Source organism: Vulpes vulpes, chromosome 12 (genome assembly GCF_048418805.1).
Source record: "Vulpes vulpes isolate BD-2025 chromosome 12, VulVul3, whole genome shotgun sequence".
Classification (NCBI taxonomy): domain Eukaryota; kingdom Metazoa; phylum Chordata; class Mammalia; order Carnivora; family Canidae; genus Vulpes; species Vulpes vulpes.
In genome coordinates this window covers 122,102,902-122,119,581 of record NC_132791.1, presented here as the reverse complement: position 1 = coordinate 122,119,581, position 16,680 = coordinate 122,102,902, and the positions used below count along the sequence as shown (strand labels likewise).

Genomic DNA, 16,680 nt, shown 5'->3' with positions numbered 1-16,680 from the left:
CATTATGATATGTATCAATCTATATAAATATATACTTTGAAATACATATATCTAGGTATGAGAGGATGTTTAAACTGTGCTGTGGCTCTGATTGTGTGCTACAGTAAGTTGTGATATTTAATTAACTCTGGGGTTTGGTTTCAGCAATAACTGACAATACCAACGTCAACTACGTGCAGTACAAAGGTGACTACTATGTTAGTACTGAGACCAACTTTATGAATAAAGTGGACATTAAAACTCTGGAAAAAACAGAAAAGGTAAAATATAGGTAAAAAATGAATAAAATAGACCCTACAATTTTTTTTCCTTTCAAAATACTTTTTACTGTAGTAGATATCTGAAGAAGAAATTGAGGGGGCACCTGGGTGACTCAGGCAGTTGAGTAGCAGACTCTTGATTTCAACTCAGGTCATGATCTCATCTCAGTCTCCTGGGATATAGCCCCAAGTCTTTCTCAGTGTTCTGCAGGGAGTCTGCTTCAGGATTCTCTCTCTCCCTCTACTCTTCCCTCTCTAAAATAAATAAGATCTTAAAAAAAAAAGAAAGACAATTCTAGACTTCTTAGTCCTAATATCCAAAGGCTATGGCAAAGAAGAAATAGAATAGTATAGATTTATATTGGCTGTTTCATGTTCTTCCTAGCTACAGGTAGAATTGGACTAGAGATTGTCTAGACCCATACTGCTTTCACTTAACACATTAATTAAAAATAAATAGGATTTTGGACCAGAATTTTAATTTTAATTCTTATTTTTTGCACTTGCCTGTGATCTTGGGGGGAAAGTCCTTACTGGATAATTGTTTTTGTCCATTTGTTGTTAATGGTGTTGCAGTTTTTGTTTATTATTTATTCTCAGTTTCCTTAGTAGGAAAAATAAATTTGATTTCTTGGGGGTGAGATACTGGGGCTTATACTATAGTTTTTCTATTCTATTTTAAAAATATTTAACACGTTCCTACTGTCTATGCTGCAAGTAGGGATCTGCCTATGTAACATTAAAAATCCCTGATGGTCTTAAATTTGCAGGTAGACTGGAGCAAATTTATTGCTGTGAATGGAGCAACTGCACATCCTCATTATGACCCAGATGGAACAGCATACAACATGGGGAACTCCTATGGGCCACATGGTAAAGTTGAGATGGAGGTCTTTTTAAAAATAATTAGGAGTTAACTATCTTTCCAGGATTCCATTATGATTAAGGTTGTAAGCCCATAGGATGTCTATTTCCATATCTTGATTCCATGCAAGTTATAATTTGAAAAAAGATTATAAGCCAAAAAGAAGAGGGAGGAGTATACAATTTACTGTGTTCTGTGGTCCTTCTGCACATACGCTTAGCAACTGATTTGCTATTTGACCTTTTCAGCATGACTTACATTTTTATATTCTATCATCCTTTTTTTTTTTGGCTCACAGGCATTGTAGGGATTTTTAATATGTATTTCACAAACTTGAATTTCTTAAAAGTATCATATTGCAAGTACAAAAATGTAGAATGCTACCACAAAGAGATATGGGGGGCAGGGAAGGTATATTGTTTATCACATGGGAAGGAATTTATCAATGGAATAACAACATACTGAGGTAAGTTAAGGTTATAGTGTGGTTGTATTTACAGCTGTTTATATCACATCTTTTTCCTGGTCATCCACATATTTTTTCAACTGCCTACCAATCTGCTCTAGAAAGTTCTAATAGCTAATAGTGATAGCTAACTTTTATTGAGCACAAGTGCCTAGTACATGCTGATGTTAAGCATTTTCACATATATTTTCTCATTTAATCCTTCTAACAACTCTCTGGGAAAGGTACTAATAAACTGCCCCCGTTTTACAGATGAAAGGAGTGAACCTAAGAAGGTTTAGGATACTTGCTTAAGCAAGCTTCTAAGTGTATAAAACCAGTCTTGAGCCTGAATCATACCCAAAGTCACTTTGTTGGACAATCTTAGTAATTTTTCATTACTGAGAACAGAAGACTCTCAGACCATGCAAATTCATGTTCTTGTAGCTTGAGTATGTATCCCTCTGAAAAGAAATGGGTAGGTGTTAAGATATTGCTGTGTCTCTTTGCTGTCAATCTATCATCTGTAACCTGTGAAAGCTTTGTAGAGTTTAACTGTTGTGTAGGTTAATGTATATGTTGGTAGTGAGTAATTGGTTTTGCAGGTTGTTGGTCTTTACCTCTATATTTACAAATGTGGGTGTATATTAAAATGAATACTGCAGGGTTTTTATATGGCTCAGGTAAAGATAGGGTATTCCGACACTTTATCACCTATGTCTCTCTCCTCTTCTTTACTACTTGATCTAGGATAGGGATGAATCCTTCAAAGCTGTTACAGGACACAGCAAACATTCTTTTAGGTAAAATGTTTCAGCAAATAGGTAAACTGACTCAGTGGTTTTGTTTTGTTTTTGGCTATCCATCTTTTTTCATCATTAAAAAAAAGATTCATTTTAAAAAATGATGTCTATATATTTTTTTTGGTCTGTTTTTTCTTCCCTTAGTAACATATTAGTGTAATTAATTACTCGTTTTGCAGAACCAGGCTGCATAGAATTCTCCTAAGTAGATGTACCTCTTTTTTTAAAAGCTATTTTCATGTTGATTAAAATATGGTTGACAAAAAATACATTTACTAATAAATTAATTCTAGGGGCACCTGGGTTGCTCAGTGGTTGAGTGCCTTTGACTCAGGTCATGATCCTGGGGTTCTGGGATGGAGTTCTGCATTGGGCTCCCTGCAGGGAGCCACCTTCTCCCTCTGCCTATTTATCTGTTCTCTCTGTGTCTCTCATAAATAAGTAAATAAAATCTCTAAAAAAAATAACTATTAATCAAGTAGATAACTTTGTAATTAGTTCATAATATGATAAATACTGTTTAACCAGTCTGAATTATATATTCTAAAATAAATAGTCATTGGATTAGTGGTTCTCAGCCTTTAATGTGCCTAAGAATGTTCTGGAATGCTTTTTAGCAATGTAGATTACTGGGCATTGTCTTCAGAGATTTTGGTTCAATAGACCTGAAAAGGGGCCAAGAATCTGCATTTTAACCACCCCCTTACAAGGCCCTTATCTTGGGACATTTGAACAGTCCCCAGGTGATTTTGGTACAAGTGACTCCTGGATCTTTGAGAAACCCTGCCCCCCTGCCGCAAGTCATCAAAGGCTATCTTGTTCCTTTGCCTCAATTTGCTATTATACAAAGTCCTGAAGAGTCTCCCACAGTTAAGACTTGTAGTATGGGCAGGTCATTCTGGGCATTCCTTTGCTGGATGTTTCCTGGGCATGTCTGGCTTGCTCAGGCCTTTACAACTTGTGGTTAGAACAGTTCATTAATGGGGAGCCTGGGTGGCTCAGTTGGTTAAGTGTCTGCCTTTGGCTCAGGTTGTGATCCTGGGGTCATGAGATCAAGCCCCAAATCTGGCTTCCTACTCAGTGAAGAGTCTGTTTTTACCTCTCTCTCTGCCCCTTCCCTCGCTCGTGCTCTCTCTCTTTTTTCAAATAAATAAATAAAAATCTTCCAGGAAAACAAAAAAATAGTTCATTAACTAATGGTTAAGTTTAATGAACTGAATATTGTCACTTAATCCAACTGCTGAGATGGGCAGTTCTTCTCTTTATCTTCTGCTAATCTCAACTAAAACTGAATTTTCTTTCTTCCTCTTCCTTCTTTTTACTTGATGATTTAGTCTGGTGGGGAGTTTTTGAACTGAAACTCAAATGTACATGTAGCTGCAGGGAGCTCGACTACCTAAGATGTGTTTGGGGGAATTTAGTGATTCTCATAATAAAGTGCTTGCCAATAATTTTTATCTTTAAGAATTAAAAAGCTTTTAGTTGTTTTAGCCTTTCCAGGTATCTTTAAGAGACCTTTAAAAATGAACAAAAATCCTCTAAATATTAATCAAGCCAGCTAACTTTTAGTGTTAATTAAATATATGTAATCATTTAGATGGTAATATGATACTCTTGAACTATAGAGCTTGTCTTTTATTGCTTTATAACTCATCTTTATATATAACGGGTGCTCAGAACACATCTATATCCCTAACTCAGACCTCTCCAGTATTTTATATCCAATTGCTTACTCAGTGTTTTTACTAGGATGTCTAATAGGCATTACAAAATTAACTTATCTAAAAACCAAACTCCTGAAGATTTCCCCTGATTTTTTTCTGCTTAAAATAACCCCCATCTCAGTTGATGCTAATTTCATCCTTCCAACTGCACAAGGCGACAATTTTGGAATCATCCTTCCCACCTCTGTCACATCCATATCCAATTGGTTAAAAAGCAAATTGCAGCAATGCCTTCAAAATAAATAAAAAATCCAGCTACCTCATATTACTTCTACTGCCAGCACTCTGGTTTGAGCCAACAATCCTCTCTCATGTGAATTATTATAATGGCTTTTTAATGGTCTCCATGTTTCAGTCCCACTTCATTTCATTCTCAACATATCAGCCACTTATCCTTTGAACCCACCCACCTCATCTCTCTAGACTCTTCCCCTTGTTCACTGTGATAGGGCCACACTGGCCTTCTTGGTTTTATTTGAACACTCCAGACTTAACTCTTGGTTAAGAATCTTTGCATTTGCTCTTCTTTCTGCCTGGAATTGTTTCTCTTGAGTATCCTCAAGGCTCTTTTCCTCACCATCTTTAGATCTTTGCTCAAATGTCACCTTTTTAGAGAAGCCTTCTCAGATCACCATATCTGAAATTGCAAACAGTGGCCTCCATCCATATACACTTACTCTTGATCCCCGTTCCCTGTTTTATTTTTTCTTTATAGGTCTTACCATCATCTCATGCTTTATGTTTTTACTTATGGGTACTTATTAGAACTTGAGCTTTATCAAAGAAGAAAGAGCCTTTTGTATATTGCACACCACTGTATACAAGTATCTGGAAGATAAACTTAGGATACTCAGAAGAATACCTGGAATATAGTTGGCACTCAATAAGTAATTGCTGAATAAATGAATAGAGAACTGTATGGTTATCTTGTTCCAAAAGAAGCTCAGTAATTACAAAATTTTGTAAGTTACCCCAGTTTTTCAGGACCAACATTGACAATTCTAATACCAGAAATATAATTTGATATGACCTCAATATTTATTATAATGTATGATTTAACATAACATATAATTTAACAAATATGTTAATTAATTGGTCAATAGCTATTTGTACTGTGCCTACTGAATACTAAGTCCTTGCTTGGTACTGAGGATGCAAAGATGAATCAGACACAATTCCTGCCCTTAAAGAGCTTACCAGTCTACTGGCAAGCAGATAAATAAGTCACAATCATAGTGTCGTAAGTGCTATAACTGTATAGGATATAATCAGGGCATTAGAGGAGGGGCACCAATTACATTTGGGGTAGGGAAGAGTCAGGGTTGCTACTTGAGGAGTGGTTACCTGAGCTGATTTCTGAAGAAGTGGTAAGATGAATGATTGCATGAATGAAGGTGACTGCATGAATGCATTGATGAGAAAGGATGAGATGGGACTATGGGACTCAGAGCGCCCCCTGGGATTCAGAGGATTGGACAAGAGTGGATGTTGGGGCATGTGGAGACTATAGTTGTAGGGAGTAGGAAGAGGGACAAATAGAATTTGAGGATATTAAAAAAAGTAAGAATTTGAGGATAATACTGACTGGTACCTAATCTTTTCCTATAAAGTAGAGAGTGAGATCATCTTCAGGGAGTGAAAGGGTGGATAACTTTTCGAGATCATTAAAATGCAATAAACTTAGCTACAAATCATGAAAAAAAACCACAATAAACTGTTGATCGATTACTTTGTATTGTTTGGAAACCTTAGCTAATGATTTTTGTAAAGTTTATATTTTTTTAAATCCAAGTCTTCATTTGAAATAGCCCTTTATGAAATATGGATGTCATGCATATATTGCATAAGTCTTTTCACTGCTTTTGTGTAGTTCACGAGTTAAAAGGATTGTCTTTTATTCTAGAATGTGTATAATATAAGACAGGATTTTGTTTTCCAGGTTCTTGCTATAATGTTATTCAGATTCCTCCAGAGAAGGTGGATCTTGGGGATACAGTTCACGGAGCCCAGGTGATATGTTCTATTGCCTCTGCAGAGAGGATGAAACCTTCTTACTATCATAGCTTTGGTAAGCCCAGAGATAAGGTCAATTAACGTCCCTGCAGCAGAGGAACTAGTTTGGGCAAATGCTGTGTCAATACACCTTCTCAAGTATGCTGATAATGAGATCAAAGTTGCATTGTAATGCTAGTTAAATTTATTCTGTTTAGTCACATATTTCTTACCCTGGCCAAATGACTGCTGAAAAAGACATATTTAAAAAATTGACAACATCAAAGTGAACCATAATATAAGTTACGGACTTTGGATGCTTTTGATGTATCTATGTAAATTCATCAGGTGTAGTAAACATGCTGATCACTCTAGTGTGGGTGTTGATAATAAGGAGGCTATGCATGTAAGGGGGCAAGGGGTATATGGCAAGTCTCTGTACCTTCCCTTTAATTTTGTTACAAACCTGAAACTGCTCTAAAAAAGTAAAGGCTTAATAAAAAAATCATTTGACCATAAAAAATTGACAGAACTCAAAATTTTAGGTAACTTTAAAGCCATAGGTAATGATCAGACATGAAAAGATCTTGACTATATTTTGGGGGGAAAATCATATTTTGTTTGATTGCTTCAGATCTTTCTCAGAATATTTATTTTCTGTGTTCTAAACCTTTATAGCCAATCTGCTCCTGAATCCTTACCTTCAATGTAAATAGCAAATGGAATACAGAATAAACATCTCGATCACAAATGACATTTTAATATTATGCTTCTTTACTTTGTTCCTAAAACAAACAATTTAGGGGTGCCTGGTGGCTCAGATGGTTAGTTTAAGCATCTGCCTTCAGCTCAAGTCATGATCTCAAAAAGCAAGCTGAGGGCATTCAAACCCCAGCTGTTCTAAAGAAATTCCCTTTTTTATGTAGGAACAGAAAGTATGTTAAGCAAAGCTGGGAAACAGTGAAGAATTATTTTGTGGCTGGCTTTTGCTTAGGTCAGCAGTACTGTGTCCAGGCATTTGGATGAGTCCCCATAACTGTTACATTTCAGACAACTCTAATTTGCCAAGTAACATTTTATTATTTGCTGGAACCTTTTAGGAATGACAAGGAACTATATAATCTTCATTGAACAGCCTCTAAAGATGAATTTGTGGAAAATTGTCACTTCTAGAATTCGGGGAAAGGCCTTTTCAGATGGAATAAGCTGGGAACCCCAGTATAATACGCGATTTCATGTAGTGGATAAGCACACTGGACAGGTGGAGTATTTTGAGTATACTAAAATGATTGGACATAAAGGCATATTTTCCTGTGGTTGATTTTTACCTTCTCTGGGCATTGCTTGCATAAGACACTCTTAATCAAGGATATTACCTTCTTCCATAGGTAGAAGCTCACTTATTTATTAATACAGTGGGTTTTGCATATTAGAAAATGGTAAGAAATGGCTTTACACTTTTAATTATCTGACCCAACTATAATGGCATCTAGGAAACCTTCTTAGCATCTTAGCAAGGATTTGTCCATATCATACTATTTGCTAAAGAGAACGTTGTTCGTGCAGAGGTGTTCTGTAACTTTTGCACTCATACTTTAATTGCTTACTTCTGTGACTTTTTGATACGTAAATATGATAATCCTACCAAAGTCCAAAGTATGTTGGTTAAATATCTTTCTATATTCCTGATTAGTGGCACTGGTATGTTTGTCCTTTTTTTAGCCTCTTTAAAGAGATAATATCCTAAATTTATTCTATCCTAATTTCATTACACAAAAGAATCCTATTTTTGGTAATGAGTGCATTTTTCAAAGAATTAATCATAAGTTACTTAATGGCAGTATTTTCTATTTAATCATGTAGAGTCCAGGATTTATTTATCCCTCAAAATATTGGACCATATTTCATCAGGACTTTTAAGTTCGTTGTAACAGTTGACTGGTTTGTATCAGATAGCCCCAGTTCATTGTTTAATATGAGATGTGATGGCTTAAACAAGCAATGCTCAAATCAAAATGTTTGCTTCTACTTTTTACACTTGCTAGGCTTGTCATTTAAAGGGGAGGGCACCTTTTTAATTTAAACTTCGTGGTTCTGTTCCCTAGAGAAAAAAAATGAAACAAAAAATAAAATATCTCTTTTCATTGTTGTATTTCCCCTGCAGCTTCTTCCAGGAATGTACTACACTAAACCTTTTGTTACTTTTCATCAAATCAATGCCTTTGAGGACCAGGGCTGTGTTGTAATTGATTTGTGCTGTCAAGATGATGGAAGAAGCCTGGAAGTTTACCAGCTACAGAATCTCAGGAAAGCTGGAGAAGGGCTTGATCAGGTAAATAGCTGATTTGTCAGGAGTTGTCAACATAATTTTGAACTAGTCAGGTTCTGGTTTTAGCTGTTTCTCTTGCTTCTTTGGCAAATAAAGAAGGAGAATGGTTTTGAAGCATTGAAAACACAGCTTTATATTTTACTTATTTGATACTTAAAAATAATTCAAAGTACTTACTTCATACCTAATAAATAAAAAGCATATTAAGGAAAACCAAGAGATGTGTTTTGGAGCTCTTGTGATTAGTTCTTTATTATACTTGAACACTAAATACACTTACGTTTCCTGGAAAGGGTAACAAAATGGACTATATATCTTAATTCTCTGATAAAAGAAAGTGTTTCAGTTCATCTAGCTGAAGGGATTCACATTTTCCTGATACTGAATCCCAGGTAAAGTTTTCCCTTTAGATTATGCAATATAAATTGGTTTGAGCTGTAGTTTTTTAAAATATTTATTAAAAAAAAATTTTTTTTTTAAAGTAAGTTCCAGGGATCCCTGGGTTGGCTCAGTGGTTTAGTGCCTGCCTTTGGATCAGGACGTGATCCTGGAGTCCTGGGATCAAGTCCCACGTCGGGCTCCCTTCATGGAGCCTGCTTCTCCCTCTGCCTGTGTCTCTGCCTCTCTCTCTCTCTCTCTCATGAATAAATAAATAAAATCTTAAAAAAAAAAATGAAGTAAGCTCCATATCCAGTGTGGAGCTGATGTGGGGCTTGAACTCACAACCCTGAGATCAAAACCAGAGCTGAGATAAAAGTTGGATGCTTAACTGACTGAGTCACCCAGATGCCCTTGTAGTTTTATTTTTAAGTCTTTTTAAAACATTAATTTTAAAGTTCTTTATACTTACAGAGCTGACCTATGTTAGTGGTGCTTTTGATGAGTAAGTTTCCAAGATATCAATTTTTTTATGAGTAATACATTGTACATCCTATTTCAGATATCGTCCCATCATAAAGTCATGGAAATATTTTCTCATTTACCTCTAGAAGAATTTTTAGTTATAAAAATTAAGTATACATATATATAGTTCTATTTCTGAACTCTGTATTCTGTTCCACTGGTCTACTTATGCATTCTTGTACCAGTATCCCATTGTTCTGATTACTATCTCTGTATAAAAAAATCTTTATGTTTAGTAGATCATGTCCTCCTAATTTTTTTCTTCTAGAATAAGTTTAGTTTTCCTCCTGGGTATTACTCCTAGGTATTTATTTCTAGGTAATATATATGTGTATATACATATATGTATGTATATACACATATATATATTTTGAAAGAGTGTGCATGAATGGGGGATGCATAAGGAGAAAGAGAAAGAGAGAGAGAGAGAGAGAGAGAGAGAGAGAGAATCTTAAGCAGACCCCATGTTCAGCTCAGAGCTCAAGATGGGGCTCCATCTCATAACCCTGAGATCATGACCTGAGCCAAAATCAAGAGTCGGACTCTTAACTGACTGAGCCATTCAGGTGCCCCAGGTATTTAATATTATTTTATATTAATTTAGATGTTATTTATCTTCACTTTCATTTATGTGAATACTGCTGTATAGCAATATGATGATTTTTATTTATTGATCTTATATTCAGTAATGAATGTAGCAGTTCAGTGATTCTAATAATTTATAGATTCTTTAAGATTCTGTACATCTATAATTGTATCTTATGCAAATAATGATTTTTTTTCTTCCTTTCCAAACTAGTTATTCGTTTTCTTTCTCTTGCCCTACTTTACTGGATCTCCAGTACAGTGTTGGATGTAAGTGGTGATAGTTGCTATCCTTATCTGATGCCTGATCTGAGAGGAAAAGTTTTCTTAATTTTACTATTAAATATGCTGTTTGCTATAGATTTAAACAAATGAACAAACTAGTAGACTTTGTTTTTTTAAAGAAGTTTTAGGTTTAAAGCAAAATCAAGCAGAACATACAGAGAACGCCCATGTATATTCTTTTACCCCTCTCTCTCCAGGTTCCCTATTATTTACATCTTGCCTTGGTGTGGTATACTTGTTATAGTTGATGAGCCAATATTTATACATTATTACTAAGTAAAATCTATAATTTACATTAGCTTTTATTCTTTGTGTTGTACAATTCTATGGATTTTGACAAATGCATTAGGTCATGTAGAATAGTTTCCCTGCCCTAAAATACCATGTTCCACCTATTCTTCCCTCCCCACTTCTCTCAACACCTGACAACTAGTAATCTTTTTACTGTCTCTATAGTTTTTCCTTTTCCAAGATGTCATATTATTGGAATCCTAGAGTATGTAGCTTTTTCAGACTAGCTTTCTTTTAAAGATTTATTTATTTGAGAGAGAAAGAGAGAAAATTATTGCTAGATTTTTTTTAAAGATGCTTTTTATTTGCTTAGGAAAGTTCTTTCTTACTTATAGTTTATTAGAATTATTATCATGGATGGGTGTTGGATTTATTGTTTTTTTTTCTGTACTATTGAGATAATCATATGACTTATCCTTTATGTAATCAATGTGGTGAAGTATATTGATTGATTTAAAAAATGTTTATAATAGCTACTTATTGATTTTTTTTTACTTATTGATTTTTTAATGTGAAGCTTAACCTTCCATTCCTGAACCAAATCCCAACTGATTGCAACATATTTTTCTTTTAATATTGTTAAATTTACTTCGTTAATATTTTGTTTAGGATATTTTTGCATGTATTTTCTGAATAAAATTGGTCTATAATTTTTTTCTTTTAACGACCTTGTTAAGTTTTGGTATTAAGGTTTGGTGATCTCATACAGTGGGTTGGAAATTCTCTGCATGAAAATGTATCAGATTGGCATTGTTTCTTAAATGTTTGGAATAATTCAAGAAGTTAGCCATCTGGGCTTGTAAATTTCTTTATAGTTAGATCTTAAATTATGAATTCTGTTTCTTTAATAATATAGGATTATTCTGATTTTCTGTTTTTAATTGTGTCAAATTTGGTAAATTGAGTTTTTCTATAAATTTATCCATGACATCTAATATTTCAAATTTATTTACTGGATGTTATTCATAATATCATTCTATGTTTTAAAAAAATGTACCTAGGGTTAATTGATACCACCTGTTTTTAATCTAATATAGTTATTTTTCCTGTCTTTTTTGTTCATTTGCTTGCTAAGGCTTGCCAGTGTCTTATCAATTTAATGAAGCTTTTCAAAAAGGACTATCTTTTTTCCTTTGCTGGTGCTCTTTAATGTGTGTTTGTTTTCCATTTCATCAATTTCTGTTATTTTTATTATTTCCTTTTCTACTTTGTTTTTTTATTTTTTAGGTTTTTATTTAAATTCCAGTTAGTTAACATACAGTGTAGTTTCAGAAATAGAATTTAATGATTCATCAGATGCATACAACAGCCAGGGCTCATCACATCACAAGTGCCCTCCTTCATCCCCATCCTCCATCTAGCCCATCCCCCACCCATGTCTCTCCAGTGACCCTGTGTTCTCTATTGCTAAGAATCTGTTTTATGGTTTGCCTCCCTCTTTTTTTCTTTTCTCTCCTATCATCCTCTTTTTTTTCCTTAAATTCCACATCTGAGTGAAATCATATGGTATTTGTCTTTCTCTGACACTTTCTACTGTCTCTGTGCTTAATGTGTCCTCTTTCTAACTAAGGATATGGATCCTTAGTTTGTTATTTTTTTTTCTTTTTTTAAAAGATTTTATTTATTTATTAACTCATGAGAGAGAGAGAGAAAGAGAGAGAGGGAGGGAGGCAAAGACACAGGCAGAGGGAGAAGCAGGCTCCATGCAGGGACCCTGATGTGGGACTCGATCCTGGGTCTCCAGGATCACATCCTGGGCAGAAGGCAGCACTAAACCGCCGAACCACCTGGGCTGCCCAGTTTGTTATTTTTTTATACTTTCCCCCACAACATATGTCTTTGAGATGATAAATTTCTCTTTGGCTGCATCCCACGAGTTTTGATATGTTTTATTTTTATTACCTTTCAGTTAAAGAATTTTCTCTCATTGAGGTATCTTCTTTGAAACATATTTTTAAAATTCCAAATACATTGGGATTTTTCTAGTTATTTTCTGCCATTAATTTTCAGCTTAATATTACTGTATGATTTTAAATTTATAAAATTTATTGAGATTTGCTTTATGACCCAGAACAAGATAATTTTTATTTTATTTTTTTAAAGATTTTATTTTTTTATTCATGAGAGACACAGAAAAAGAGAGAGGCAGAGACGCAGACAAAGGGAGAAGCAGGCTCCATGTAGGAAGCCCAATGCGGGACTCGATCCTGGGTCTCCAGGATCATGCTCTGGGGTGAAGGTGGCTCTAAACCGCCAAGCCACCTGGGCTGCCCACAAGATCATTTTTAAATGCTTCATGTATGTTAGAAATAGTATATATTCTGAATTTTGCATGTAGTGTTTTAATATATGTCAATTAGGTCATATTTGTTTATATATATCCAAATCATGCTTGTTTTTATTGATTGCTACTTATTATATAAGGTTCCGATATAACATGAGAGGCATATTAAAACTCTTACTTAGACTATAGACTTTTCTGTTTCTTTTTATACTTATGTTAGTTTTATTTAATATTATTTTTTAAAAGATTTTATTCATTTGTTCATGAGAGACACACAGAGAGAGAGGCAGAGACACAGGCAGAGGGAGAAGCAGGCTCTACGCAGGGAGCCCGACATGGGACTCGGTCCTGGGTCTCCAGGATCAGGCCCTGGGCTGTAGCAGCGCTAAACAGCTGAGCCACTGGGCTGCCCTTTAATATTATTTTTAAAAGTAAACTCAACCGCCAATGTAGGGCTTGAACTCATGACCCACCCAAAGATCGAGAGTTACATGCTCTACCAACTAAGACAGCCAGACACCCCTTTAATTATGTTAATTTTTACTTTATACATTTTGGTGCTTTGTTATTATGTATATACAAATTTAGAATTGTTTTACCTTGATAATTTATTGAACATTTATTTCTGAGTAATGGTTTTTGCCTTAAAGTCTACTTTTTTGCATAGTGCTTGCCTGCTCTAACTTTTCTACTCTTTTAGTTTTAATCTTTCTAAATGTGTACCTTGTAAGCAACATATATTTTAAAAATCCATTGTGCTAATTCTTGATGTTTTTAAAAAAGATTTATTTGTTTGAGACAGAGGGTTGTGCGCATGTGCGGTGGGGGAAGATGGGCAGAGGGAGAGACAGAGAATCCTCAAGCAGACTCCCCACTGAGCCCGGATCCTGCAGTAGAGCTCCATCCCAGGACCCATAATCCCAGGATCATGACCTGAGCTGAAATCAGGAGTCAGCCACTTAACTGACTGAGCCACTGGGTGCCTAAATCTTGACTTTTATTTGAGCCTTTAGTTGGAATAATCACCAATATATTGAGGTTTAAAAATCCCATCTTACTATTCACTACCTATTTGTGTCATTGATTCTTTCTCTCCTTTCTTGCCTTCTCTGGATTGGTTGAGTATATTTTATTGTTTCATTTCTCTCTCCCTTCCTCCAAACCTTGTTTCACCCTCTGCCCATTAGCTTGGTATACATTCTTTTGGTAGTTATTTTAGAGATTAAAACATAGATCCTTGGGCAGCCCAGGTGGCTCAGCGGTTTAGTGCTGCCTTCAGCCCAGGGCATGATCCTGGAGACCCGGGATCGAGTCTGGCATCGGGCTCACTGCATGGAGCTTGCTTTACCCTCTGCCTGTGTCTCTGCCTCTCTCTCTCTCTGTGTGTGTCTCCTGAATAAATGAATAAAATCTAAAAAAATAAAATAAAATATAGATCCTTGATTTAACACAATGTATCATAAATTGATTCTTTTAATTCTTTGCATACAGTGTAAGAACTCTGGAATGCTTTAACTCTATTTATTCTACTCCTGGTTTATACACTGCTGTTGTTGTGTATTTTAATTTTCTTTCTATATTAAAGCCTATAAGGCATTATTACTAATATTGCTTTATGTAATCATAGTTACCGCATACTACCCATTTACCCACATCTGTACCTTTCAATTGCTCTTAATTCCTCTCAGTCTGTCTGAACTTCCGTGTGGAATCATTTCTTTCTGACAGAAGACCATCTTTTTGTGCTCCTTACAGTTCAGATATACTGGTGGTGAAATCTCTATTTTTGCCTGTCAGGAAAGTGTCTTTATCTTACCTTCTTTCTTGAAGGATACTTTCATTAGATAAAGACTTCTATGTTATTAGCTATTTTCTTTTGACATTCTAAAGATATTTGATCGTGTTCTGATTTCTGTTGAGAAATCAGTAGTCTAAGCTTTGCTCCTTTGAAGTTGATAATTTTTCCTTCTCTCATTTTAAAATCTTCTCTTTGGTTTTCTGTAGTTAGTCCTATGGTATCTCTCAATATAGTTTTCTTTTTATTTATTTTACATGGGTGTTTTTAGGGATACTTGAATCTATGGTTTGATGTCTTTCATTAATTTTGAAAAATGTCACCTATTGTTTCTTCAAATATTGCCTCTGGTAAATCCTTTTTTTTCTTCTGCTGAGACTGCAATACACACGTCACTCCTTTTCACTCTGTCCATTTGTTGCTTATGTTCTCTTTAGAGTTTACCTTCCTGTCTCTCTCTAAGCATCTTGTTTGGGATATTTTCTTCTTATTTATCTTACTGTTTATTTTTTATTTTTTTCAGCTGCGTCTATTCTGCTGTTAAACCTTGCCACTAGGTTCTTAATCTCATTGCATTTTTCAGTTCTAGAATTTTAATTTGGTTCTCTTTTATAATTTCTAGTTCTCTGCTACAATGCTCAAGTTAAAAGAATTTCCTCCAACATATTCAGAATACTTAAAGTCTGATAGTTTCTAATATCTGGATCCCTTGTGGCCCTGTTTCTGTTGTTTGTTATCTTGTTTTGTTTTATAATCATGCTCTCTTGTCTTTTCATGTGTTCTCTAATTCTTGTCTTCTCATGTGTTCTCTAATTTTTGTTGTATACAAAATATTGTGTTTGAAAAATTGTAGAGATATTTTGAGACCCAGGACGATATGTTCCTCCAGAGAAAAATTTATTTTCTTCTGGCAGATTGCTAGGGTACATGAGGAGTCCCAGATATTCTTAATCTAATTATAGGGATTGAGATATTTTGAAGAAGGATGCAGTCCCTGAAAGAGTTGGACTATTTCTTGTTTATTCTTACTCTTAGGTGCTGACCTGCAGGGTCTTGACCCAAAGAACTAGGGGTTTATCAGGGCTTCTCCTTTTTTGGCAGTTATTGAATCCCAACTTTTGTCCCGTTAGTTCCTCAAAACTATCAAAATCTCTACTCACTAGGGTCAAGTGGTTAGGGAGTTGATGTGGCTATATCTTTATAAAGGTAACATTAAGGATTCTTGTGTTCTTGTGATTTTATATCTTGAGTGTGGTAGTGACTACATGAATTTACACGTGATAAAATTGCATGGAATTAAATACACACACAAATGAATGCATGTTGAATTGGTAAAATCTGAATAAAGTTGGTGGATTAATATCAATGTAAATTTTTCAATTGTGATATTGTACTCTAGTTATGCAAGATGTTATCATTGGTGAATCTGGATGAAGGATACATGTGATCCCTCTGCATTATTTTTTTATGTGATAAAATATACATAACATAAAATTTACTATTTTAACCATTTTTAGGTGTTTAGTTCAGTGGCATTAAGTACATGAACAGTGTTGTACAGCCATAACCACTGTACATTTCCAGACTTTTTTTTTACCATCCTTAACAGAAACTCTACCCATTATATAACAAGTTCCTATTCCCCACTCTCTGCAGCCTTTGGGAGCCTCTACTCTACTTTCTGTTTCTATGCATTTACCTACTCTGGGTACCTAATATAAGTGGAATCAGACAAGATTTATTTATTTGTTTGTTTATTTATTTTTAAATATTTTATTTATTTAATAGAGAGATAGAGAGCATGAGTAGAAAGAGAATCAATAGGAGAGGGAGAAGCAGACACTCCACTGATCAGGGAGCCCAATGCAGGGCTTCATCCCAGGACCCTGAGATCATGACCTGAGCTGAAGGCAGATGCACCGAGGCACCCAGGTGCCCCAAAGATTTTGTGTGTATGTGTTTGGCTTATTTTTTTTTAATATAATCCTTTCAAAGGTCATCCATATTGTAATATATATCAAAATCTCATTCCTGTTATAGGTTAACTATTTCCTTGTATGTCTATACTACATTTTTTTGTCCGCTTATTTGTTGGTGGACATTTGGGTGGATTGTTTTT

General features: G+C 34.9%; 1 protein-coding gene across 2 annotated transcripts in view; it reads left to right on the top strand.

The window, feature by feature from the left end:
• Nucleotides 1-16,680, top strand: part of BCO2 (beta-carotene oxygenase 2) — a 46,068-nt gene that overhangs the window by 22,180 nt on the left and 7,208 nt on the right. For both annotated transcript variants that reach the window (XM_072729806.1, XM_072729807.1), the window contains exons 4-8: nucleotides 145-260; nucleotides 1,031-1,133; nucleotides 6,037-6,165; nucleotides 7,190-7,350; nucleotides 8,254-8,421. In XM_072729806.1, coding sequence (XP_072585907.1) covers nucleotides 145-260; nucleotides 1,031-1,133; nucleotides 6,037-6,165; nucleotides 7,190-7,350; nucleotides 8,254-8,421 — 677 coding nt within the window. The remainder of the gene's footprint in view (nucleotides 1-144; nucleotides 261-1,030; nucleotides 1,134-6,036; nucleotides 6,166-7,189; nucleotides 7,351-8,253; nucleotides 8,422-16,680) is intronic.